General features: G+C 39.6%; 1 protein-coding gene across 11 annotated transcripts in view; it reads left to right on the top strand.

The window, feature by feature from the left end:
• Positions 1–25,596, top strand: part of ARID1B (AT-rich interaction domain 1B) — a 396,431-nt gene that overhangs the window by 38,541 nt on the left and 332,294 nt on the right. For all 11 annotated transcript variants that reach the window (XM_081035477.1, XM_081035475.1, XM_081035469.1 and 8 more), the window contains exon 2: positions 10,774–10,968. In XM_081035477.1, the coding sequence (XP_080891603.1) occupies positions 10,774–10,968 (195 nt within the window). The remainder of the gene's footprint in view (positions 1–10,773; positions 10,969–25,596) is intronic.

The raw sequence follows: 25,596 nt of genomic DNA, 5'->3' as shown, positions 1-25,596 counted from the left end.
ATTATCTCTTTGAGGAAGAGGTATTACCATCACTTGAAAAATGGGAAAAGAGAGGCTTAGAGCAGTGGAATAATTTACCCAACATTTCCTGGCTGATGAGAACCCAGGTCCTCCGAGGGTCAGACTTTATGCTCTTCCCATTGTACTAGAGATAGCAGATTGGTTTATGTTTATTTGCAAAATCTGGTCATTGGTAGTGGTGCCTGTGATCACAGGGTGAAAGATTCTGAGGCCTTGTGGACTTCAGGAAAACGAACGTGAGGATTGATTTGCTATGTCGTCTTATGCACGTTAGCGGAGGGGTGGAGGGTGGCCATGCCTCCTCGTGATTATTCTGGAGTTTTGCCTCCATCTAATAATAATAATAATAATAATGATAATGATAATGATAAAATCTGTCCCTATCGAAAGCCGGTCGTGTGCCAAGAGCTTGAGTATCTCCAATTCCGTAACAACTCGCTAGTGACAGTGGCCGTGTTCTTCTGTACAGAGGAGTTAACCGAGAGGCAGAGAACTTAGGTGGTGACTTTCTTTAGTGTCACACCCCTGAAAGTGGTGGGGGTGAGATTGGACTTATTCTCACGAGAGCTTTTCTTCTTGATTTAAATCTGTATTTACACAGGAAAATACACCGTATTATTTCTCTTTCTTAAGAGCCCGCTGCTAGGTTGTCAGTAGTGACATATGCATATGAATGGTATTCTCTACTTAGAAATGTAAATTTTAGAAATTGTTAAAGCTGTGATAATAGTTTTACAGTTCTTTTGGGGGGGTGGTAAGAATAATAACAAGTCTGAGAGAAAATAGAAATATATTCCATTACTATTTTGATATTCCTTTTAGATCTAATTTACTCTTGAAATAATAAAAAAAGTATATATGCTTTGGTTTGTTCATAAAATTATTACATTTACTAAATTAAATTTTAAAGTATAGTTCAGGCAGATAGGAATTCACTCATTGAATTGACTTACAAGCTGCAGCACTTGGGGGATTAGGCAAATAATAAATTTTTGGCAATTTATAAAAATCGGGCAAAAACCAGGGAACCAAAACAGCCCCATGTTTAGAACTTGCTCTGTGACACCTAGGTGATAGCTATAAATAGATTTAATATTTGTCTTCTTCACTTCGCTGTTCCTATTCCTGTGGGAGAGTCTAGTTGGGGAGACTGACATTTATCAAGTAGTCACACAAATAAATATTCGTGTAGACTTTCATGACTGCGATGAAGGAAAAGTGCAGTGCTTTCTGAGGGGGACCCTGCCTCAGGCTGGGGTTCAGGGAGGGCTGCTCTGAGGGCAGTGCGGTAGCACTGAACGCGGAAGGAGAGCAGAGCTCCTTCTATGTGGAGGGAACAGCTTAGTGAAGGCCCAGTGGTGGGAAAGCGCGTGGTTTTTCCAGAGCCCCTGTGGAGGCCAGTATGGTGTGAGGGGGAGATTTCCTGCGGGCAGCAGTGGGGGATCCTGCTGGCTTGGTGAGGTGTTGGCTGTGCTGGAGAGGGAGGAGGAGGTGTCCGAATGCGCCCCTGGGCTCTTGTACATCCCTGGGGGGGGAGGCGGGGGGGTGGGGTGGTGGGGTGGTGGTGGGTTTTTAATGAGACCAGAACAGGTGGGGGAGGATGCTGGGCATCCAGGCAGGACTGTTTGGTGGCAGTTTGGATCTAGAGCTCTGGGGCTGAGAGAAACCAGTCAGGAGAGCCACGTTTGGGGGACTCAGGCACGAGGAGGTAATGGAAGCTGTGGCTTATATGAACTTGTGAAAGTGTAGCTTTGTCTGCAGTGAAGTTCTTTACTTCTTGTACCCACTGGCTGTTTAGAGGCCCATATTCTAGTTCGAGAATGGCTATGTGGTGTTGAGGAAGTCATTGCTTTTTCTGTTCCGCAAATATTAATCATGCCAGGCATTGCACTAAGTGCTAGGTATGCAAAGATGAGTAAGACCAAATTTCCACCTTTAATTAACAGTGTGCTGGGGAGACAAGAAAATAAATAGATTAAATTATTGAGTGATTTTGCTCTGACTTCAATTCGCTAATTTGTTAAGGGGAAAAAAAGGATTTAGGAATCTCTTACTATGTGATCAATCCTTACTCTGTGATCAGTCTCTTACTATGGTACCACATTTAATCCCTCAGCAACACAACAGGTGAACATAACTGTACCATAGTAAATGTGGAGCCTAAGTTTATGTGGCGGATAAGTAGTATAGGCAGGATTCACACCCAGGAGTGTCTGGCTCCAAACTCCCTGTCTTTCCCTTGTATTTTTTGGTTTTGAATTCTGAGTGTTTTCTTAAAGTTCGGACTATTTATTTCATATATTAGAAAAGATGGAGGAATTTGAAGTGTCAAGAGATTGTCACCGAAAGGCAGATGTGGCCTCGTGGTTGCTATCAAGTGTCAGTGAGTGGGAGGAGTGTGTGGGCCGGGGAAGGGGTTTTCTAAGGTGGCTAAGGAAGCTCTTCCTCCAGGAATACTGATGTGTCGGTTTGTGTCAGTCTTCATGAATGGCGCTAGTGCTAAGCCCAAGGCTCTGTCCTTTCCCTTGACCTCTTCAATATTTTTATTAGCAATGGGAATGAAAACATGAATGAAATGGCATGCTGATTTAATTGGTGGTTGACATCAAGGTAAGAAATGCAGTCAGTATGTTAGCTGTCAGGCTAGAACGGTGACTAGAAATAAGCAAAATGAGAATAAGCAAAGAAACAAACAAAGACAAACTTTTACCACTTGCATCAACTAACCAACTGTGTTACAGGCGGTAGGATTTATTCATAGCTGATGGGATGGACCATGGTGTAACGGGGCTGCCCAAGTAGCACAGAGAGGTGAGGCAGCATTAATGCTAACGTAGGATCTGGAAAAAAGGAAGCAAGTTCCTCCCCACAATACCTTTTGTGTAAGGGGACGAGGAATTGGCATATTGTGCTCAGAAAACGGAAGTAGGTACAGCTGTCTTCAAATATGCACAAAAGGACCAAAGTAAAGCAAATGGGTGTAAATAACAAGGAATAGATTTCTGTTAGATAGCAGGAAGAAATTCATAACATTCATGGTTGTAGACACTTTTAGGAGATAATGCATATATCATGTATGAACCAGTGAGGGTCTTTTCAGTTCTGAGATGCTGTGCTTCAGTGCTGAACCCTTTGTCAGGGTGTCTTTAAGAGTTGTGATGAAATGAAAACGTATTAACGTGCTTTGGAAATGTTTGCAGACAGTGGTCAGTACTGGACCAGTTTCAGTGCAGGTCAGGAGGGTCGTTACATGGCTTTCTAGAGAATAGTCCATGAACCTCTGACTCTATATGCTGAAATTGGGATGTATATACATCATGGGTGCATTTTTAGAGTATCCTTAAGAGTTAAGAATCACAGCTCTTGATTGTTACTTTTTATTGGTAGTTTATGGAAGTTACATTATACATAGGTAACAACATGTTAATATTTTATGGCTAATTTTAATTCTGAAAAATAAAAATCCAGTGATATTTTAGATGCAAGATAAAATTTAAAATGTAGTTGGGAAAAATATGTTTTCTACTCTTGTTTAACAATAATGTATATATGAAAAACAAACTTCATTTAAAGTTGTATATCAAAACATGTTTATTTCAGATAAAAACTGCACAAATAAAAATCGCCTATAATCCCATTTTTACAAAAAATTTTTTTCTCGGCTCCTGCCCACTTCCTTGAGATTTCATTCTGTGGGTCTTTGTAACTTGCCTTAAGAAAACCAAAATCAAAACCCAAATGAAAATATTGGCGCTGGTTCTCTCTCCTTGTCAGTATGGTGAGGTGTCTGCCCGCAACATGGTTGGAGGCACTAGTAATTGATGGTTCTGAGAGCTAACAACAAACAGGCTTTTCTGTTGTTCTCTATTACCTTAGAATTCCACTTGCTCCTTCCTATACCGTTGTAGAATGTGGTAAATATTCCTGTGCTGACAAAAGAAGAACTGAATAGCGTGTTGATAACCCAAATTTAAAGTTCCAGTACTTTAGTACAAGTCTTAATAAACAGGTACTATTTTGTCATTAGTACAAGCAGGAAACAATGGTTTCAGGTGTTGGATTGCATTTTTTCCTACCTGTCTCATGATTATCCACGATGCATGATACAGCAGAGGGAACTGGACCCGAGTCAGGAAACTTGTGTTCTAGCCTCAGCTCTGCACTAGTTCTGTGGCGCGGGCTGTTCCCCACAACTCCCAGCCTCCCTCACGTGGTCTGGGAGAACGTTTCTTTGGTAATTGCATTCTGTGGTAGTGGTGACAGTGGTAACTGAGAATCGGGGTATTTTCTGGCTTGAAGAGGAATACGCAGTCTTTGTCAAATGAGGGGAGAGTCTCTGGTGCCCTGTACCTATTTTTGACTTAAACTGATTTTAATGCCATTAGGAGAAGAACTTGACTATGACTGTTGCGTTTTTATATTATCATCGACTTTGCATGTGTCTCTGCATGAATATATAGAATTAATGGAGAAATTGGTTAGTGATTTTTCCGTTTTACTTTTGAGAATTGTTTGCTTTGTGTGATGAGTCCTCATTCCCCAGGTGAATCACCACAGTACGTCATTTGTGCTACATGCTAAGCATAAAACCATGCAAAGCATGAACACTGCCATTTTAGTTTACTTGGGAGGTGAGAAATGACACATGAAAAGTGGGAAACATAGTACATGAGTTAAATAACGATATAAGGCAACTCAGAAGTCTGTTCCAAGAAGCATGGGCGAGATCCAAGGCAGGTCCCATACGTGTACGTAGAGTCCCTGGGCTGTGTGAAGGGCGAAGTTCTATAATCTTGAACCAAGATTTGAGTGAGCGAGGAGCAGGAACGTCCCCAGAAGGACTAGCAGCTCTTCCCTGCCTGTTTGTGCTGTAAATGGGAGTTTGGGTGCAGGGAGGAGGAGGACCAAGGCGGGACAGCTGTGTCCCATCCACCCCCACCCCACAGAAAGCTATAGTAATGTTTGCAGCATGCCTGGGAAAAAACCAGAGGCATTTTAGAGTTATATTTAGACATCATCACAGAAAAGTAAACATAGATTGCTTCATGATATGACAGCCACTAATTACAGGTCACTCTGGCTGGCTCTGATCATTATCAGCCTCCTTTTCACAAAGCTGTAATTCATGAACATCACTCTTAAACAGTTGACACTGTTTTTTATATGTACTTTTCCAGGTCTCTGCGTATCCCTCTATGCTGATTGGCTCGTTCACATATTCTATAATCATTGACTACTTGGGGAGTTTCAGTTTTCTTCTTCAAACAATTGATAAGTGGCTCTGAGATCCTTTGTAGTTCTTACTAATTCAGTTTTCACAGTTGCGAGGTACCTATCATTTCTCCCATTTAGTGAGTTAGCAAACTAAGAAACAAGCAGTGTGTCCCGGTTACACTGTGGTGGTAAGTGGTGGGCAGAGGGGTGCATGCATCCACTCTGAATTCAAAGCCCATGCCTTCCCCCAAGGCCAAGCTGTCTCCCCTCAGTGTTAGAAACCATGTAGCTGTGGGTACATTTGGGTGAATAGCACCCCTGCCCCATTTGAGAGAGAGTATTAGAGTTGGAAGAGATAGAAGTTTTAAAGCTTTCGTTTACAGCTTATTGTCAGATTGTCGTTCAGAAAGAGTTGTTCCACTGTTTTATACCAGCGAGTTCAAATACTCATTTATTCACATTGAGTTTCTTTTATTCACATTGAGTTTCTTTTGTTGTCGTTGCCGTTTTATAGGCAATGAACTATGACTTCAAAAGTTTCTTTAGTCAGTGCTAAGACAGACATTTTCCCAGATAATGATTCAATAGGGGAAAGTTTCTCTGAGCTTTGGCTTAATCCAGATATATAGATATGATTACAGATCAAGAAGATGTGATAGTTTTTCTTTCTGTGGGTTTTTGTAATGCCTTTCTTCAGTTTGTGGTTTAAGGAATTAGACTGAAAAACATTATGAAATATATTCATAAAGAAACTACTAATAAATTATCTTCTTAAGTTGATATTTAGGAGTAAATACAATTACATAGATAAGTATTATAAATATGTGTGTAGGCATACTCTGAAAGAGTAGTAATGAAGGGGTATCTAAGTATAAAAAGCATCAAGTATTACATACAAAGTATATTAAGGATATTCGTGAGTTGTTCTTTAACTTGGATAATCTTTCAAAGGGTAGTTGAATTCCCAGGCAAGCCTCTGAAAACCTTTTAAATGTATAATACAGCCTAACTGTGCTACCTAATATGTCTAGAATCCATATTCAAATATATATTTTAAAAATATACATTGTACTCCTCCCTATTTAGTAGTCCTAGGGATGGGAAACCTTCTGAGGCTTTTGGAGAATACAGGCAGCAGTGGTCGCTTCCCAAAGGGAGAACCAGGAAAGGGTGTGTGCGTGTGTGTGTGTGATGTATAACTCATCATACATAGGGGTGTGTGTGTTGTATATCTAATACTAATACAGATGCATCCAAAAGCTTATTTGAAAAAATAAGGAGAAGTTACAAGAAATAATAAAGGAATTCTACTCAAGGAATAAAATTGCGTCAGAAGCCGAGTAATTTAAGGCAGACTAGTTATATTAAGAGCTCTTTAAAAGTGGGTGGTTCATAGTATAGCCTTCAAAGTACTTGTTTCGTTTTACGTAATTGAAGCTCAAACTGCAGCAGTTGTGGAATGGTATCTAGAAAGGAAAGACATGTTTGGAATGATACACTGAGAGAAGTATTTGAGGACTGTTCTTAATGTGGATGATGCCTTCATACAGCATACATTTCATGTGGGCAATGAACAAGGCGATTCTCAGGAATACACCAACACAAGGGTCGACGATAAAAATAGAAAATTGTTTTGGGTCAAATGTGCATATGAGAAGCACCTTGGCCTTTCTGTTTTTTGGGAAAAGTGTTAGATTTCATTTGGTCTTTGGTTTCTTTAAGGCGATGCTAGCAAAAAGCAGGGTTTGAGATCCTGCAATTGTACATATTTAATGTTAAAAATAGCAAGCGTACACAGCGGGATGAATTTGGATTCTGGATGAATATTTAATAACAAGCCATAGGAGAGAAGGTTAAAGTTAAATAATTTGCACTGTATAAGTATCTGTTTTCATATCTGAATTCTCACTGGAAGGTATTTGATGCATTTTGAGAGGTACAGATAATCTGTGTATTTCATGCTTTCGATTTTCAGAAATCTCAGGGTTAAGCTAACATTTTTGACATGGGTTTAAATTAACTGATTTTTCAGTAGGACTGTGAGACTTTATGGCAGTGATGAGACAGATATTACAAAACAATTTTAGTCACTGATAAGATGAATTTGCTGCACTGTTATCCATAACATTAAAATGTAGACATTCCAATCATTTTCCTATTTTTAATCTCTGCTTTAATTAAGCCAATTTTAGTTGTGCATTATTTAAAGTGAAATAAATAGACCTTTCCTATGCCCTGGCTTATCCAGATTGAATGTGAAGATAGGGCGGCCACAGAGCCCCGGATTGGAAATTCAGCCTGAAATCAGATTTACTCAGCTTCTCTGTAGGCCATGCATTCACTCTGCCGATTTAAAATTACCAACTCGACCTTGATTTTCACACTTCCATAGAAAGTTTTATTTTATCTTTGAAACAAAGTGTATAAAATAATTAGAATTTGCTTTTTTAGTCATAAGTTCTAATTAATTTAAATCATTCTGGGGAAACATAATTCTTAGTCCTCAATTTTAGTGTCATTACGGTATTATCTATCAATATATATGTTTGTATGTGGAATTGTGAAGTCAGAACGTGTTGTGTGACATCAGTATATTGTTTGAGCAATTCTGTCAAAGAATTGTTAAGTACAAAGTTTTTCTTGACTGTTGAAAGTAACAGTTAACATTCCATGAAATTGTGACTTTTGAGCAGAACTGTTTGGCCTGCACATATTTTCATTTAGGTGATGTCAATTCCTGGCAAAGGCCCATGAAGCCCTCCAGTCTGAGCTCAGGTATTTCTCACAGGAAGGCTTTGTTCCAACCCATCGCAGACCGCCTGAGGTGCTGCCCCCGCGCAGGGCCTGTGCGCCCAGGCAGGGTGTCTCCTGCAGGCCACTGAAATCTTTGTCCAGCCTGGCTTCTCCAGTGAGTTGTCGCCTCTCCAGGACAGCCCCGGACATTTGTTTTTATGCCCCCAGGGCCTGGCACAGTGCACACAGTAGATATTTAGTAAATGTATGGTGAGTGGACTAATCAAGTTACTAAAATGAGCGCCAGAGTGACGCTGAGAAGGAAGAAGGGCAAAGACGGCATGTATCCTTGGGGTGGGGCGTTGGTGAGAGGGAGGACTGGCAGTTCTTTTCTTTTTCTTATTCATCAATTTATTCTAAGTAAAATTTTAAATTAAATTTATTGGGATGACAATGGTTAGTAAAATTACATAGATTTCAGGTGTACAATTCTGTAAAACATCATCTATATATCCCATTGTGTGCTCACCACCCAGAGTCAGTTCTCCTTCCATCACCATATATTTGACCCCCTGAGGACCGGCAGTTCATGTTGCTTCCTCAGCTTGAGTTTGGGGTCAGTACTCATGGCTCCCCTCTCTCGCGTCTCGTTCGTGCCCCAGTGTCTACCCTGACCTCTGTGATGAGACTGCCCTTGCCAAGTGCAAGCAGTGACCTCCTAGTTACCAAGTATAACAAGAGCTTTTAGCCCGCACCTGTTGGACACCTGGGCCGCACTGGGCATGCTTCTTTGGTTGCTACACATGACTCCCTTCTCTTTCATAACACCACACTGACTGCCTTTTTCTCACTCTTCTTTTGGCCTCTTTGTGGGATGTTTTTCTTCCTTCTCTTTTAAATGGTGATATTTTCTAGAATTTTGTCCTCTACCCATTGTTCTCTTTTCATATATTCTTCCTGGATAAAATTCTAAAGTTTTTACATGCTTCCCATTGATTAATTTATTCAGTATTTATTGAACATTTATTATGTGCCATGTGCAGTTTGACTTATGTCCCAGAGAAATAATAGCAAGTAAAACAAAAAAAAAAATCACTGCTCTCCAGGAGCATATATCCTCTATTTGCTGGCGTCCCTATTTATTATTCTAGGTCAAACCTGACTCCCCAAGCTGGAAGCTCATTGTGTCTCTTCCTTCTGGTACTTGCACCTGGATCTCTTACAGGAACCTCAAGTTTAATGTGTAGAATACTGAAGGCTCCCACTTCCCGGAAGGGTCGGTCTGCTTCTGCCCCTGCATGCTCAGTCTCCGTTGGTGTCTTACCGTCAGTTAAGCCACCCTTGATTCCCATCTTCCGTCACTCAGCCATTTTCCAAGTCGAGCTGTGTTTCCATCCTGTTACTTGAATCTTAGTTTGCTTCCTTCCACCACTGCTATCAGGTCAAGACCTCAGGTCACCTGCCTGCTGTGGCAGCCCACCCTGGCTCCTGTCTGAGAGGTGGATCTGACTACAACTCTCTGTTAAAGCACCCAGTGGTTTATCCCCAAGGTACAATCTTAAGCCTTTAAAATGACATAGAAGGCTCACCCATGTACTGGTTTCTGCCTGCTTCAGCTTCTCTGCAAATTCCTGCTTCATTTGGATCTAAACTGCTTATGTTCCCTCATACACACCAGGCAGCTCATCTCTGAGCCTGGGCTTTAGGCTGTTTCTTCTGCTTTATGGTGTTCTACGCTCTGCCCCTCCCCACCTTGAACTTGGAGTCTTCCTGTTTGTCCTGAGAATCCCCATGTATGTACTCAGTGTGAACATTGATAGTTTGGCACACACAGCGATCAATAAATGGTTTTGGAAGAAAAGAAGGAAGGAAGAGGAAGAGGAGAGGGAGGGAACGAGGGAGGGAGGGATGGAAGGAGGGAGGGAAAACAGGAAGGAAGGAAATAAGAAGCGAAGGAAGGAAGGAAGTACCCAGGACCCGACTGACCTGTTGCATGAATGCTGCAGGCCTCTTAGCACTGTGGAGAGGGACTTCCCCACCACCCTACCCCTTCCAAGTACCAGGGCATGAAAGACCAGGCTGGAGCTCCTGTTCTGGCTCTCCCCAATGGCCTTGGCCGTGAGGCCCATGGGCTGACTCACTAAAGCCAAAAATAAAAGCCAAAGTCTAGTTTTGAACTGGTCATGTTTGGTAAGATGCTTACTTACACTGGCAAGGTGGCTTGTGGCTCATAGTCTGGTGCTTGCTTATTCACGCGCACTAGTGATCTTTGAAAATTTTTACCCCAGACACTATGTATTATCTAAAATCTATCCTTTCACTTTCTAATGAGCACTCAGGTGCATTAATGTTTGATAAGGACTTGCAGACTCAGGTCTAAAATCAAGTAGTTGTTCCAAGAATACTTTGAAGTCAGAAAGTGTTTTTAACTGTTCAGTGTACTTTGCTTTTATTACTAGTAGTAAGCTAAAATGAGCTGGGTGACATTTCCTGTCATGCTTTTTCTGCATGCATAGTACACTTTTAGATGCAGGTATGTTCTCTCTGCTTAGGATGCAAAATCTTATGTTGTTTACTCCAGATCTTTCTTAATTGTTAAAACCTTCCTAAAAGTAAAAAAATAAAATGTCTTATATCCACCTAGGTTTTTTTCTTAATGTTCTTCTGGGTTTTTATTTGTTAGATCATTGTTTCTAATATTTTCAGCAGGATAGTTGTGCTTTTAATGTATGTATCAGCACAACAAACTTTCTGCCTTTGTAATAATGATTTAATAAGCATACTTCTTCGTTTATTCTTTCACAGGGCAACCCAATGGATCCCATGGTGATGAAGAGACCTCAGTTGTATGGGATGGGGAGTAACCCTCATTCTCAGCCTCAGCAGAGCAGCCCTTACCCGGGAGGTTCCTACGGCCCCCCAGGCCCACAGCGGTATCCAATTGGCATCCAGGGTCGGACCCCAGGGGCCATGGGCGGAATGCAGTACCCACAGCAGCAGGTTGGTGCTAGCTTTTACTACTCCCCATCTCTCTCCTTTAATTGGCCATAGTTTGATCTTTTACTGTCTACTTAAGATTGGTGTTGAGAGAATTAGGGGGCATTTCACTGTTTTTCTGTTTTCTTTGAATTTTCAGTTTCTTCAAATAATTACAGGTAGATTTTCCCCAACCCCCCCCTTTAAAGAAGGAAAAGTGAACTTCTTAGAGCAAAGTGGACAAAATACCTGTTTGGTAAAAGGCCAGTGTTACCAGCCGTATTTGAAAGATGTACTGTGTCATCATTTTGCAGCAAATTATATAGATCTAAGCCACAAAGTGAATTTGGCTTTCTAACATTTCTGGTGTCAGACTGTGTCAGCTTTTTAGCTGTGAATAGACTTCTTAAGGCGAAGTTTTAAGTTATTTAAAGGTCTTTCTTATGAAGATGGCATCAACCTAAATTTTTTTTCAGTCTCCCAAAATGTTATTTTGCTTTTGTTCCTTAACATATTTGTTTTGTAGGTTTTGAAAAAAGTTTCTGTGTTTCATATAAGAGGATTTGATATGTATCTGTTTTCTTAGATTTAGATGAGTTTTCTGTTTTTACTTAAACAAAAAAGACTTCCTGTTTTTTTTTTAAAAAAAAAAGAGACCCAGTATTTTTCTCTAGAATCAAATAGTTGGAGTTACCTGAAACGACCATCTACCTGTAAACCTATACACAGTCTCTTGGATACTGGAGAGTGTATCCTTGTTATGTTGGCCTGAGGAAGCATGGACTTTGGAAAGGAGTAAATTAGACTTGGACTTGTTAGGGTAGTTACTAGGAACACCAGAAGGCTTATTTATCAGTTCCCACCCCCGCCTCACACCCCCGGGGTGTGCACCAGGCAACGCCCTGGACAGTTCACTGCCTACAGGGTAGGTGTTTCCATAGGGTTGCCAGTAACCGATTCCAGGGTTCCACAGTACTTCCTCTCGGGAAATTCTTCCCTGTGTTTGATGAAAAATCATGTGTGGAAGTGAAAAAATTGGATAGAACTTTTCTTCTCTGTAAAGTGGATGAGGAGAAGGATATGTTTGTCATACTTTATATGCTGCATAGCTGTGTACTAAAAGTTCATGAATAAGTTGCGTCGGAGCCTTTTCTTCTAGAGACTGAATATTGTCTTTCCAATTTATCTTTGTTCCTCCTTGGGCGATATTTTTATTTTCAAGTGGTTGTAGGGAAAGAGAAGTAGCTCAGCCTTTGATTCTGTGCTGTTGGTTCCTTACACGGCCTTTATTATCGTCGGACGTTCTCACCCCTTTTTATTAAAGATGGCCACTCAGGAGTCTAGCAGCACATGCTTAATTGCACTCTTAATTTTTTCAACATTACTTCATTCTTCCAGCAATATTTTACTATCTGGAGTAAAAATCTTTAGTTAACGCTGCTAATTGTGAGAGAGAGATCATCTGTAAAGGATTGAAAAGTAACGTGAGAGTTGTAATTTTCTGTCTCTTCTTTTTTTTAGTGTTAAAGCTAATATGCACTTAGTTGAAGGGAGGAAAGCCCAGACAGCTAGTTGCTGAAACCCTAAGTCTACTCTATAGCTGATTGCATTGGGGGATGATAGTTCTGTATGATACTCAGGCCACAGGAAGAGAGTAGAGGCAGGAAAGTAGTGAGAAATAACAGGACCAGTGGAGAGAAGTAGATGCTGGTCACTCCATGTTTCTGCACCTTCCTTTCTACCATATTTTCCTGGTGTAAAACTTGAAACTTGTTTTAGAAGGTGCTATTCATGGCAAGCTGCTGAATGCTGCTTTATCTTTTTGTCTAAATGAGTTAGAGTCTTAGAAGCTTTTGATATTGGTTTAGTGTGCAATCCCAAAGTGGGAATCTAACGAGGGGAAAGGTGTGTGAAGAATGATTACCTAGGAATTGTTCCCCCATTATTTTCTTCTTTCCCTGCTTAAGGCTCAAAGTAGAGGACATACTACAAATACATAGAGTAACCTCAGTGTTCTTAGCTTTTTGGTTTTATTTAATCCCTGTGGCTCTCATAAACTTTTAAAATCAAGTAACTCTTAGATTTCTTCGAAGGGATAAATTGATGAAGATTACCCACCAAGTAGTTCAGCAAATTTTTAATTAAGGTTTTAGGTTAGATATTTTACTGCTAACCAAGAGAAATGCCTGATTCTAATTAGGCAATTATCTTTCTGATGATTGAAATGGAAATAGTGTATCTGGTTAGAAACTGAATGCCCTGGCTATAAAATGTCAAACTTTCTTACTGAGTTCATCATAATTGAGAGTCCTAAATAATCTTTATTGATTTTTCACTTTTTCAGTAGTTATAATACAGCCTTGAAATATAGTATCTTGTTTTGAAATCTAAAAGGCTAACCATAATTTGAATGCATTTTTGAATGTGTGTCAACATTTAAAGGGGTCACACAGCCTTTAGCACAGCAAGTTCAGGTGATCCGTTAGGTGTAGGCAATTAATAGCTTTGAAGCGGCAAAAAAAAAGAAGGTTGGTAGAGCACATTTATTCTGTTAGCTTTAGTCTGTATTCCTTGGTGAGGAATTTTCAGAGACTTGCTTTGTTTGTGAATTTTGGATAATTATAAACTTTGGATAATTATAAATAACGTTCTGGCACAGTGGTTGGCTGCTGGTCCTGTCTTCTCCTAGTATTGATGTAACTGGTCTACCATTGTAGTCATGGCTGCTAGTGTTCTTCAGGGAAAAAGTTGAAAGATGATGATGACATTGAGTTTTTTATTGACTGGACATCACCACCTAGGCATGACTTTGCTTTGGACGGCCTCCAAAGCTTTCTGTGTTTGGTTTGTGAACCTCTAATGAGCTGAATCCAGTTCATTTAATATTGCTCATATATTTCTGCAAAGGATTAAAATGCAGGAATTCAAGTCTGTAAATTGAGTTGCCCACTTACCAGCTGAGTGGTAAGTTGTCTTTGGCTCAGGGGTCACAGTTTGATTTCTGGCTGGCATTCCACTTCTGTGATAGGAATTTTAAATGAGTGTTCTGTTAGAAAGAACTGCAGTGCTTATATGAAACTTAACATGCATAGTATCACTGCTTACTTTTTGTCTCTGAAAGTCAGGAGGAACTGGCCACTGAGTGTTTGATTTTAGTGTTAACCTGGTGATTCTTGATTTGTATGGTGATAATTTTATTTTTGAAATATATTCATGACTGGGTCTTTGAAGCATAACGTGATAATAGTATATTATTTTGGTATTTATTAACTGGAACTAGATTTGTGGTCTTTCACTTGCTGATTCTCCCACATCATCAGGCAAATACATGACTAAACAGATTAGTTTTGCACAGTGCCCCCAAAACTAGTCTGCTTGGGTTTTTATTGAGCTGAGAGGGGAAATGAATTTTCTATGCCTCTGTGGAGAATGTTCTGCCTGTAGGCTCCTAGAATTCAAACCTGGGGATGGTTAACAGAAGCACACTGGTTGATTTTTATCTAATACAAAGCTACACAGAGGATGTATAATCTTTAAGGTTACTAGAACCTGACTCTTGCTGAGTTTTTCGGATATTTTAAAAAACGTACACACTGAAGTAGCCTTTGCTGGATCAGGGAAGTGGCGAGCAAACGTTTTGTTTCATGTTTCTTGTCCTTTGTGATCATAAATGTACACATAGACCTGTGCTGACTTGCTTTAAAAAAGAGTTTTCATATAAACAAAATAACACCCAGGAGAAATAGGCTTCAGAAGCAAAGATATATTTATTTGTGTCAAGCAGATTATGTAGTTTGAGATTTTTTCTGTGTTATCAAGGGTTATTGGCTTGATATTTTAACTATTCTTACCTTGTTGCCGATGTTTGTATAATCTGATGCCTGTTGGCATTACTATAAAACCAGGGAAAGCGAAAGAGGGCAAAGTGAGAGATTTACGTTCATGAGAGCATTTGTTATATAATTAATGGGAAAACATGACTGCTTTAGTTTTTAACAACATCTGTGTGTGAAAACCTTTACAACAACAAGAATAGGGAATATAATTGTTGTTTTGAAAGACAGCATGACAAAATTAAATATAAATTAGGTATTTTTGTTAAGGTGAGGCATCTGAACTAAACACTTTCAGTCCAAATAAAACTGAATTAAAAACTGAGGTTCTTTTGAAACAGACTTTAAAAATCAATAGATATTTTTAATTTGTGCCTTTTATTTATCTCTACACCCTTTGGATATGTCTATTGTGCTTTGTGTTTTTTGAGTAAAATATTTATTTCAGAACATAAGCATTTTATTGGGTACCATCTTAACAGCCAAAACACTTTCTTCAATGTAAATATTTATTTTGGCAGCAAGTGTTTCTAAAGGGAGACAAACATTACAATTGTTTGGCTAAAATAAATGTTTTCTTTGGGGTTATTAAGGTAGCCAAGCAAGTTCGAGGATTCCCACCTGTTACTTTTATAATTAAAGTTATGTTTTGATATAGTTTGAGCAATGTCTCTGAAAAGTAAGGATGAATGGGGAGAGGAGGACTGGTTAAATTAAGACTTAAATCCGGAGTTTTTTGACATGAAATATTTGTTTATACTGTCTTTGAATGTTAAATGTGAATCTAAAGTCAGGGCTTAATTTCAGTTTTCTCTAATAAGAGCATAGACTTCCTATTTTTAAGGAGCGTGATTGGGTGTGATGGGATGAGAAAGGAAAGCTTGACTTATCGTAATGGAGAAGAAATGGGTGCCTAGTGTCTGTTTCACATTCACACTTAATTTTTTGATAGTTTATGTTCACTCAAAGACACCCACCTGCACCGTGTGTGCACACACTCGCTCACACACAAGAATATAAAACAGAACATTTGTGTGACAGTGGTATTCTAGTATAATGAAATATATCTGTATATGTGTATAAATAATATGTTAAATGTGTGTTTTACCTGTGTATAGACATACATACAATAGAAACAAACAAATCAATAAAATGAAGGTAAACATTTTGGCCAGTAAAACTGAATGCTGTGAGATTTCTTTCATTGTTTACAGCATTTTTATATATGCACGTTCTGTACATAGAGACTTGCAGCCAAGCTGCTTTGGTTGTACACCTGAAATGTTTGGAGTCCTTTCAGCAGATGCAGATTTGTGGAAATAATGGCCTTTTGTTGGCCGCATTTTGTCTTGATTTCCTCAGTTGTTCTTCATCAGTGAACGTGAAGATATTTACGGTTTTCCAACAAAACACATTTACACCTCACATCTCTGCTTCCAACTAGGTAGCAGATGCTACTGTTTTTGACGCCAAAGTTCCCTGTTGATGGAGTTTTGTACCAAGAAAATATTTTTGAAAAGATTTGTGGATATGGTAATTTTTACCTTCTTCGTTAAATTTAGATTTCTGGAATACTTTTTATATTTGAGTTGGGTTTAAACATTTTGAAGCCTCGGTGTGACATTCTTAGTAGAGATGTATTAGAAGAGATCACATTTCAAGTTAAATACGTATACAGTTTAAAATCTTTTTTCCTAAAAATGAGAAAAGACAGGCTCTATACTTGAAAGTTTAATGAGAAAATATTAGATGATTGCTTTATAGTTTGGAAAGCTACTTTTATATTACAAAGTTTATTTTGATATATTTTTTTATCTGAACATTTCCATTGTTCTAGATATTCTAAAGATAATGTTAGTATACAGTGCCTATTCTCTGCTGGTAGCTTATACTGTTTTTTTTTTTCATTTACATATGAATTCAATGTATTTTACCTATATAGACTTTCAAGCTAAAATATCTGTTAAACTTTTCTGTTATTTTTATTTTTGACACATAAATCTCAAGTATGTATTTTAGGTACCATTAGGATTACTTGAGTATATTTGAAATAAATTTGGTTTATTTGCTTTCACCAAAGAAACATTAAGTGTGATATTTATGTTAAAATTTAAACAATTCAAATCAAGCTAACAGCTGATATCAGTAAAATCAACTAACCATATTCCTTCAGTGTTCCTTGAAAAACAATTCCAGAAGATAAATTGAAAGTTCAAGTAACCAAGTGGTGTATCTTAGGCCAATGGTTGTCAAGCTTTGCTGAATGTTAGAATCTCCTGGGGTGCCTTAAAAACTGCAGGGACTCATGCCCTATCAATGACATCTGAATGTAAAGGCCTTCCTCTGGCTTTTTCTGAGCTCCACAGGTGACTCTTGAGCAGTGGGGGTTAACAACCAGGTGTCAGTAAGATAGACCAGTAAATAAGGACCCGAGAGCAGGTTCTTAACCAGCAGCCTCTCGCCCGCTGGCAGCTGGTTCTGGGCCCTCCCCCGTGAGTCAGAAACTCACCTCTGCCCTAAAGGGATGAAATGTGCCCACACCACGAGTTTGGACAGTTTAATCCTTGCTGATTAATGCTTAATCTGTGTGTGATAGTGGAAAAATCTGGACCTCACTATGCTCGTCTGCCAATGAAGACAATTTAATTCCAAGATCTCCTAGCTTGGATTTTCCCTTGAAAATAATAGTAAGTGAATGTCTTTTCATTTTAGTTTTGGATTTTAGAATCTTGTCATTTCAAATAAAGTGTTCTGAAATTTATGGGTGATGCTTGGCAAGTTGTATTAATACAACTACTAGCACAAATTCTTTAAAATTCTTTTTAAAGGGGAAAGAGCTGTATCTTCTTCAAAGATTATCAAATTGTTGCAATCGGTGCAATAAGGTTTTTTTCTAATTTTTAATTTTATTTTTTTAAACTGAAAGTTTTCTTCGATAACCTCTTTTGAATTTCTAGTGTGTGTTAGATATGTCCAATGTAATCTGTCATTTTTAGTATGCAGAAAACTTTCAGGTTGAGATGCTACTACCTTTACTTGGAGTCGCAAAAGGGAACAAAGAGAGATCCAGTAATTACCTACTCATTTTATACATTCTTACTTTCTAAGTCGTTCTGAAAATAAGTGTATACTGTACAACATTGGGATAAACTGAACAATGAACTCTGAATAGAAATGTTTTCAGATTCATGTTCTGTGCCATTACATTCACTCCTCTTTAACTCCACATAGGGGAGGGAGTTGGATGGCTTTGTTTGTTTTAGTATTTTAAAACAGGTTTTTTTCCCTCAGGGTAAAGGAAGTTTTTTCTTTTATGTTAGTAGAAGAAAGTTACATTTTTATGGTAAAAAGTTCTTCTTGGCAGTTTGGTTATTTTTATATGCAACAAATTTATTAAGGCCATTTGCCCTTGTAATTTTGAAAAGTAACTTTGAAAGGTCAATCTGTGGTTGTGAATGAAATCAGCAAGACACTTTTAGCAGAGAGGGAGAAGAGAAAGAAGATGGCGGGAGCATGAAGGGAAGAAGGGAATTACAAGGGGAAAAACACAAGAAAGAAGTAGCCTTGCTTCTCTCGGGGTGGCTGTGTGGACGCCTCACTGGTGTTGGGGGGCTTGCTCAGTCCGGGAACTCCCCACATGGAGCCAGGTGTTAGAAATTTCCTGGAAATTCTGAAGCTGCGAACTGAGTATGGGTATTGTGTATGTATAACACAAAAATCCCTTGCCTACCAACATAGCCCCAAACCAAAGTTTTGTAATTGTCTAAACAACAGGAGTTACCCAGCTTCCCATCTTCTAGAAAAAAGTAGGTTTAATCTAGAAAACAGACAGTATTCTAAAGAATTAACCAAATTAGTCTCCCATTATTGGTATTGAATTATTAAGAGAATACTTTTTAAATAAAAAAATAACTACCAAAGCAGAGGACTTGGCTCTTCAGGGTTAGTCAAAGGCAAGGACCCAGGTCAAGTTCTAGAAAACATCAAACATTCAGAAACAAAGGTTAAGACTAATAATAGCAGGAAATGAAAGTATTAGAATTAAAATGCAAAAATTTATCTCTGTGGAGGTAATTTTTACAATACTGGTCTTGAGACTGAGAAAAACTAGCTGGATAGTTGTAGTAACTGGTCCCAAGCAGGGCTTTGAAGAAATGTCTGCTGGGAGGGGAACTCCAATTTGAGATACATGAGGAAAACAGACAGCCATGCAGGACGGTTTCCCAGCTACAAGGATTACATGTTCCTTTCTAATCAACATCATCATTGCTTCCAGAGAGAACTGGGGAAAAGGAAAGGGTCAGAATAATTGTTGGCCTATGGGCTGTATGAATGCTTCCTTAAAAGGGTCAGCCAAAAAGGTGACTTCGCGTTCTTTTAATTACTATGTTAGCTTGAAATTTCCCACGAAATTTTCAGATATCCCAATATTATCTAGGTATCTTAAGTGTTTTCTGTCTTTGGAGGTTCTCCTCAATGTTCTGGGCTTCATACAGATATGTAAGGCTTTCCTTCTTCCTAATTCTGAGTCCTGTGACATTTATCAGGGGTCATCGAGGTGAGAGGATCTTATTCCTCAGTAGTTGGTTCAAATTTTGATAGTTGGAGAGAAGAGGAAAGACCAGATTCCCCTCCAAGTCTCTTGGGCTGCCAGGGGGAACTGCCTTCCTTCTCTACTGATGTCTCTGGCTGAGCTGTGGAAAGAATAACCCAGTGACGTCATTGTCCTGACATCAGATGTATCACAGCACACTTAGAGGAATTCCCAGAATGGCAGTTCAAGGACGTCTTATTCCACATGTAGAGCAGGTCATGAGAGTGATAGGTACAGAGTGGAGAATGAGAAGTCAGCAACATGCTGGGTGCTTGGTTCCCAAATCAAAGTCAGCTATGGCTGTCTAACTGAGAACTGAAGTCCTCTGAATGCACCCTAGCTGCAAGGGATGCTGCGGATTGAGGTCTGGATTCTAAATTTTAGAGGTAGAGCTTTTGGGTTATAAATCTTTGTAGGGAACACAGAATTATTCTTGACAGTTCCAAAGTTTCTCTTGTGTGGAAAGTTTTTATTACCAACTTCTCTGCCTCTAGTCTTCTTGTCTCAATAAAATGGCAGCTCCATCGTCTGCTTGCCGAAGCCCAAACTCCAGTCTTTTTCCCCTCAACCTTTCAGTCTGCTAGATAATCTCATTGCTGCTTTCTTCAGAATATATCCAGAAACTGAGTACTTGTCACCACGTCCTGGCCACCCTGGGCCAGACCCCACCGTCTCCCATTTGCTTACCACAGTGGACTCCTGACTTTTGCTGCACCCCAGTCTGTTTTCAGCGGAGCACCCAGAAAGGTCCTTTAGAGGGTGTATGTCAGGCCATGGCACTGCTCCTGTGACTCTCCACTTCACTCGCAGTCTCTGAGGCTCCACCCCCACATCTCCACCCCCTTGCCCACCCCTCCCTCTGTACTTCAGTGTGTGTTCCTCCTTCTGCCTGGAAGGTTCTCGGCCCTGTCTTTGTAGGGCTTGTTCTCTCACTTCTTTCAGGTTTCTGTGCACATGTGAATTTGCGGTGTCTCCTCTGACTTAGGTAAAATCGCACCCCCACCCACCCCTTGCCGTTTTATTTCCTGCTTGGCACTCACCACCCTATTAGGACGTAAGTTCTCAACTGTAGGGACTTGGTTTTGCCCTGCTGCCGTCCATCTAGAACAGTACAAGGCACTCCATAAACACTTCCAAACAAACGGAGGGAAGAATTTGCACAACTGTGGACTGGCCAGTGAAGTCTGAGGCACCCGGTGCAGAAAGGTCGGGCGTTTTAGCCGCGTGTCTGCCACCTGTGCTTGGCTGAGAGGCGGGCTCCTTCACCACTGCTCTCATAGTTTCCAGTTGAACTCTAGTGCCCAGCTCCTGCAGATTTGGCAGGAAGCCTGCTGACAGCCACTTGACCTTACTTGTTACCCTGCTTTTAGATTCCTAAGGAATTCCCGGTACCTGAGAGATTGTTGTTGCTTATTCCAATGTGTGTTGTGGTGGGGGCCTGTGATACTTCTCTCTTGTACTAACCCCACTGAATAAATTGGAGACAGCTGCTGCTTCAGGGCCAGTGACGTTCCTCTGACTTATATTGAGTGTAATATACTACGTAGGGGAGGTGAGCAAAGATTCTAGATCAACAGCTGAATTGCATTTGGCATAAGTGTGATGAGCTCAGATCTTCATCTTAACCCCCGTCATTGACAGTGCTTACTGAGGAAAACTTCCCAAATTGTTAGGATGCATTCACAGAAAACAGGTAGTTCCGGGAGGGGCTTAGGAGTTGGGTTTACTTCCAGAGGGGAGAGAATTTCTTCACAGTGTAGACAGAGCTCTGCCATGCCTGGTGGTGGTATGGAGCTGTGAAATGGGCTTCAAACCTCTAGTGCAGAAATATTTTACATCCACACTTATATTGGAACTGTGTAAAACTTGCTTTTATTTATTCATAGGAAAGAAAACCTTAAATGTGACATTTCCATTTTCCGTAAGTGAAACTGATAAGTTGAACCCATTCTTAGCAGATTATTTTCACATGCTTTATGGAATCAAAGCACCTCTCTAAAGCTTAGCTTTTCGAAAGGCTATATTGTAGACAGAGACTTGGAACTGTTGCAATTATGTCTACACTGCACTGTCGCTTGTTTCCAGACACAGAGGTCATGGCTATTCCTAGGAGTAAAGAAATGTAATTTAGATCGAATTTTTAAAAGTTATCCCTGTGTGCTTTATTCTAGTTGAAGACATACTATAGATAATAATTCCCCCCCCCCTTTTTAAATTAAAGTTTATTGGGTGATAATTGTTAGTAAAGTTACATAGATTTCAGACGTACAGTTCTCTAATACATTATCTGTATCTCACATTGTGTGTTCACCACCCAGAGTCAGTTCTCTTTCCATCACTGTGTATTAGACCCCATTTACCCTCTTTTAGAGGCCCCCTCCACCCTTACCCTCTGGTAACCCCTAAAGTATTGTCTGTGTCTATGAGTTTTTGTTCCTTCATTTGTTTGTCTTGTTCTTTTGTTGATTTTGGTTTATATACCACATATCAGTGAAATCATAGGGTTCTCTGCTTTTTCTGTCTGACTTATTTCGCTTAGCATTATACTCTCAAGATCCATCCATGTTGTCACAAATGTTCCTATATCATCTTTTCTTATGGCCGAATAGTATTCCATTGTGTATATATACCACAACTTCTTTATCCATTCATCTATCGAAGGACATTTTGGTTGCTCCCATGTCTTGGCCACCGTAAACAACGCTGCAGTGAACCTTGGAGCACATATATCTTTATGGATAAATGTTTTCAGATTTTTTGGGTAGATACTCAGGAGAGGGATTGCTGGGTCATATGGTAATTCTATTCGTAATTTTTTGAGGAACCTCCACACTGCCTTCCATAGCGGCTGCACCAGTCTGCATTCCCACCAACAGTGTATGAGAGTTCCTTTTTCTCCACAGCCTCTCCAACACTTATTACTATTTGTCTTGATGATGATAGCCATTCTGACTGGGGTGAGGTGATATCTCATTGTGGTTTTTATTTGCATTTCTCTGATGATTAGTGATGTTGAGCATTTTTTCATATGTCTATTTGCCATTTGTAAGTCCTCTTTGGAGAAATGTCTCTTCAGGTCCTCTGCCCATTTTTCAGTGGGTTGTTAATAATTTTCCCTGTAAGGAGCTGTAGGAATTGAGCATCTTGGTGTAGCTGTTGCCTCCTTGTCTGCCTTCTGCCCATTGTCATCGCCATCTTCCTGGGCCCATCTTCTTATTTGTAAAATATGAGAGATTGTCACTGGGTGATAATGATGATAACAGTTGTGGTGCCAGGTGTTACACTAGGTACTTTCACATGGATATTCTCATTAAATCCTTGCCACTCTTTCATTTATCTCTGTTTTATGAATAATAATAATAATAGCTAGTGTTTATTAAGGGCTTATTCTGTGTCAGACACTATTTTACTGCCTTACATGGATTAACTCACTCAGTCCTCATGGTGGCTTTCTGGAGTAGGTGTTACGATCCACAGTTACAGATGAGGAAACTGAGGCCAGGGAGGTTTATCAGGTTGTTCAAGGTTACGTGCGCACTCCATGGCAGAGAAGGATTTCAGATCCTTTGCACTTTAACTCTGGGCCCGTGCTAGTTTCCAGTGCTGGTAAAACTGGAATGCTTCGCATCCCAGAGACTAGAACTTATTTGAGTTTTTGAATAATAAGACTGATTATAATTAAATTAGCCTCATTTTGACGTTGAATATTAGTTTCATGGGAAGTCCTTTGTGACCTTTTACAAAGTCAAAAATTGAATGTTACTTACTATGTCAATTGCACCTAGAATCAGAGCAGTTTTTTTTAATTGAAGTGAAATTCATTTAACATAAAATTAATAATTTAAAGTGTACAATTCAGTGACATTTAGTACTTTCATAGTGTTATGGAACCATCGCATCTATCTAGTTCCAAAACATTTCCATTATACCCTAATGACACCCTGTACCTATTAAACACGCCTTTCATGTTTCCTCCTTCCCCAGCTCCTGGCAATCACTAAGCTGCTTTTTTTCTCTATGGATTTAACTATTCTGGCTATTTCATATAAATGGAATCATATAGTGTGATTTTTTTGTGGCCGGCTTCTTTCACTTAGCATAGTGTTTCCACGGTTCATCCCTGTGGTAGCGTGTGTCAGTGCTCCATTCCTTTTTTTGGCAGAATGTTATTCCATTGTGTGGATAGACCACGTTTGGTTTGTCCAGTTTTCTGCTGATGGACATTTGGATTGCTTCCACTTTTTAGCTAATGTGATTAGTGCTATTATCAACATTTGTGTACAAGTATTTGTTTGAATACCTGTTTTCAGTTCTTTTGGGTATGTACCTAGGAGTGGAATTGCTAGGTCATATAGTAATTCTGTTTCAACTCGTTAAGGAACTGCCAAACTGTTTTCTACAGCAAATGTACTGTCTTACATTAGAATTATGGGATTTTAACATTGTATGGTAGTTACTGACATTCTGCTAAGCACCAGGGTATCCTAACAATGCTTTACATATATCATTTTATGTAATTCTCACCAAATCTGTGTGGTAGGCAATTACTTACTCTGGGGAGACAGGTTAGGTAGCTTGTCTGAGGTCCTGCAAGCAGTAGGAGAGAGTTCTGGTTTCCCGTTAGGTAGTGCACCGTTAAAGACCATCCAGTCCAGTGTTTCCAGGGGGTGCCACACGTCCGCTGCTGTTAGGCAGGACCATTTTGGTGGCACGTAGACTCAGCATTAAATAACACTGACCCTTGTAGTAAGAATCCTCTTCTGCTTGTCTTTCTTATGAATGGATGTGCGCCCTAACACCAACCTAACACTTCACACCCCTCCTGCCCTCCCTTCATTTTCTAAAGGACAGACCTAGTCTAAGAGCCTTGGGCAGGTACCAGTATCCCAGGGGAATGGAATCACACTGTGTTGTCTTCATAGTATTTATTTTTGTGTTATCGTCTATTTATGGCAAGTAATATGGGTTTTCTATTTATGGTAGTAAACACAAAGTTTTCTTTTAAAATAAAATTATTTGAAAGTGATTCACTTCAAAGAAAAACAACTCATACTGTGAGTTGAGTGTACTCACTTCTAGTTTATCTCATGACACATATATTGAAGGTCTGCTGTGTGTTCTGTTGTCCTAGTCATTGGGGAATATAGAAGTGACAATAACCAGGTCTCTGTTCCCTAGATGCTCTGCGGAGAGGTGAGTTGAGCAGTGTGTAGTGAGTGCAGGTATTGATGTTTACCCCGCTGCTATGGCCACGTGGAGGGACACTTCCCTGGGTCTGGAGAGGAAGGGGGGAAGTGGAACAGAGTGTCACACTTATATGTGTGAATACAAACTGATTCTAAATATGGCAGATCCCTACTGGATTTTCAAAATTGGTCTTTTTTGTTCAGATAATACTATTATCTCATACATTCATTTGATTTGCTGTGATTTTGGTTTATTGAATTAACAGAATATTATTAAGGTCTTCAATGGTCTTAAAGACCTTTAAGACCATTAAAGGTCTTGTTCACTGTAAGGAAGCTCAAAGTGCACTCAGGGAAAGACAGGTATGTAGGTGCTTAGAAGACGGTGTGCTGAGACCTGTAGTAAAGAGCTGTATGTGGAACATACCCTGAGAACAACTGCAGGTGTGTGGGGTAGGGAGATGGCTTCCTGGGGTACCTGACATTAGGCCTGGATCTGGGAGTAGAAGTTCGCTGGGTCTGGGAGAAGAAAGTGGGGGTGCTTTTCAGTTCAGTCGGACTTTAAAGGGTTTTTTTTTTTGGTGAATTTTATAGAATTTTCACATTTAAAGTTTGCAGAAGCATAGAATCTTTTTTTTTTCTTCTTGTGTCTCCAAATTTTCCTTTCATCTTTGCCCATTTTAGTGCTTTGATGAATCAGTTCAGAAAGCAACAGGGCTTCTGTTTGAAGGCTGGCTGGATCTTGTTTGATTTTTAAGAATAGAAACTGTCTCTCTATACTTAGGCTTCCAGAATGGAGAGAATTGCTGATCTGTTCATGTATCCAGAGGGGCCAGAGATCCAGCGTGTCTATGCACATTGTTTTAATAGGTAGATCCTTTTAAAATGGCCTGTGATTTTTATTAACCTTATTTTCTTCTACCTCAGAGATTATGCAAAACTGTTCCTACATCACACAATTACACCACCTCTGTGGCAGTTACATTTATTCCTCAAGAATGAATACTCAACTCACTTTTGCATTCTGCATTGCTCATGG

Source organism: Rhinolophus hipposideros, assembly GCF_964194185.1.
Source record: "Rhinolophus hipposideros genome assembly, chromosome: 3".
Taxonomy (NCBI): Eukaryota; Metazoa; Chordata; class Mammalia; order Chiroptera; family Rhinolophidae; genus Rhinolophus; species Rhinolophus hipposideros.
This window is presented reverse-complemented; position numbering and strand designations above follow the sequence as displayed.